Below are 2,495 nucleotides of genomic sequence, written 5' to 3' on the forward strand. Positions count from 1 at the left end.
AGAATATTGTATACATAATAAATAAATAAATATTTTAAAAAAAAAAGAAAGAAAGAAATGAGGGGCTGGAGAGATAGCTCAACAGCTTGCTGTTCTTGCAGAGGACCTGGGTTAGATATGCAGAACCCACATGGGGGCTCACAGCCACCTGTAACTCTAGTTCCAGGGGATCTGATGCCCTCTTATGACCTCCTCTGGCAGCAGACACACATGTGGTGCACAGACTTACAAACATACAAAATACCTATATACGTAAAATAAATTTAAGTGAACCTCTAAAAAAATAAATGCTTAAAAACAAACAAAAATCTTTCTAAAACAAAATATATCCCTTTGCCTGTCTATGAATTCTTAGTTTTCTGACAGGGTCATCTATGAGCAGCTCCCTTCTCCTACTCGTAAGAGCACAATTGTCATTGCCAGAAGTGCGGGTCCTCCAGAGATGTCCTTTCTTCACCATGACATGACAGCCCCGTCACCTGTAGAAAAGGACGTAGGCCTCGGCATTCTGCACGGTGGACTCAGAAACCTCAGTGACGCTCTGGTCATCGAACTCATACCACAGGTTATTTAAATTGTTGCGGCAGTAAGCGATGTAGTGCCCACCTGGGTTGCAAGGAAAAGCGCCTGTTAGGGTCTTTGTGTCACACCTACACAGCATCTGTAGCCTTACTGGGTCAGACTGCGCTCAGCACTCCAGAAGACAGAAAGCACCAGACTTTTAGCCTTTTATTTTTGTTGTGAGATAACACCTCACTATTGTAGCCCAGGCTGGTCGTGAACTGACAATCCTCCCACCTCAGCTTCCCAAGTGCTGAGAACACAGCGTGTTCTACCACACTTGCCCTAGACCATGTAGCCCTGAAAAACTTGTATGAAGCCCACCCTATTAAAGCTGTTACCTTATAATTGCTATTCCGAATAGTCTAGGGAAAATATTTAGTTTTAAATTTAATGTCTCAAATGCCTCTTCTGACACATAATAATTGTACATATTTATGGGGAAGAAGATATAATTAGGGCAATTAACATCACAATCACCTTAAATGTGAGGAGTTCTTTGAAAGTCTCTGCTACCCAGGCTGGTCTTGAACTTAGCAGGCATTCAGTGTTTACCAATAAAATCAAGCTAGATACTTAACCTGTATTCCTGGTACCTGACTTTTTTTTTTGGTATTGAATTCCTAATCCTGCCTTAGCCCTGGAGTATGGCAATGATAGGCATGTGCCACTACAGCCATTTTCCTAAATGGTTATTATTCACTTGGGTTAAGTCTGTTGTTTTTCTAATAATAAGAACTAAAATCTGGGGGGCTGGAGAGATGGCTCAGTGGTTAAGAGCATTGCGTGCTCTTCCAAAGGTCCTGAGTTCAATTCCCAGCAACCACATGGTGGCTCACAACCATCTGGAATGAGGTCTGGTGCCCTCTTCTGGCCTGCAGGCATACACAGACAGAATATTGTATACATAAGAAATAAATAAATATTTAAAAAAAGAACTAAAATCTGTTTTTAAATTTTTCTTCCCTTGGTCAAGTGGGGCTTATTTAAGCAGTCAACTTAGATACGTGTTTTTAATCAAAAACAAATGTCAAGCCTTTGTACTTACTGCTTGCAGTCCCATGATGACAGATGACTGACAGGAGGTCGTAGGTCACAATCTGCGCCGGGCTATCCTTTGCAAGAAATGGCTGAAGGTCCAGGCCTTCCAGAGGGAAGGAGACGTGGGTGCTGATTTTAGTAGAGAACATCAGCTCATGCCGAAACCTCTTAAGGTGAATACACAAGATCTAAAGAAAGAACAACCCGGCATCCAAATGGTTAGGAACGTTTACAAGTGCTAAGAAGGACAATGAAGTTCTGCGTTATAAAAAAGGAAATGAGGCAGTCAATCACATACAATTAGAGTCATTTAAATGTATTTTTTAAATAATGTATTTTGGTTTTGGATTTTTTTTTTTTTTTTGGTTTTTCGAGACAGGGTTTCTCTGTGGTTTTGGAGCCTGTCCTGGAACTAGCTCTTGTAGACCAGGCTGGTCTCGAACTCACAGAGATCCGCCTGCCTCTGCCTCCCGAGTGCTGGGATTAAAGGCGTGCGCCACCACCGCCCGGCTTGGTTATGGATTTTCTTCTTCCATTTTTAAAGGTCTCTCTGTGTAGTACTGACTGGCCTGGAAGTTAATTGCTATATAGGCCCAGGCTGGCCTAAAACTCAGGAGATTTGCAGAACCACCGCACCTGTCTCATCCTATATTCTCAATAAGAGTCTCTGAAGTATTTACATAATCAAAGTAGGAATGATAAATATCATCCTGAACTCTAACATGATTCCAGACATAATTTCAGTGTGACAGAGTGGGCAGGGCTCCTCTTCCCAAGTTCAGTGCTACTGGTTCCTGACTGTACACTTCAGACTTGTAAGACCCCGTAATGTCTGGTGCCATGTTCAGGAGCACACTGTGAAGGGGTGTTAGTGTACCCCGCAATGTCTGGTG

At 42.4% G+C, this 2,495-nt stretch overlaps 1 protein-coding gene across 2 annotated transcripts in view; it reads right to left on the minus strand.

The window, feature by feature from the left end:
• The window catches only part of Usp33 (ubiquitin specific peptidase 33), a 52,408-nt gene that overhangs the window by 13,783 nt on the left and 36,130 nt on the right, over window positions 1-2,495 (minus strand). For both annotated transcript variants that reach the window (XM_005357478.3, XM_005357477.3), the window contains exons 17-18: window positions 1,610-1,790; window positions 480-606 (exon numbers count right to left, since the gene is read on the minus strand). In XM_005357478.3, coding sequence (XP_005357535.1) covers window positions 480-606; window positions 1,610-1,790 — 308 coding nt within the window. The remainder of the gene's footprint in view (window positions 1-479; window positions 607-1,609; window positions 1,791-2,495) is intronic.

This window comes from Microtus ochrogaster, chromosome 21 (genome assembly GCF_000317375.1).
Source record: "Microtus ochrogaster isolate Prairie Vole_2 chromosome 21, MicOch1.0, whole genome shotgun sequence".
NCBI lineage: Eukaryota > Metazoa > Chordata > Mammalia > Rodentia > Cricetidae > Microtus > Microtus ochrogaster.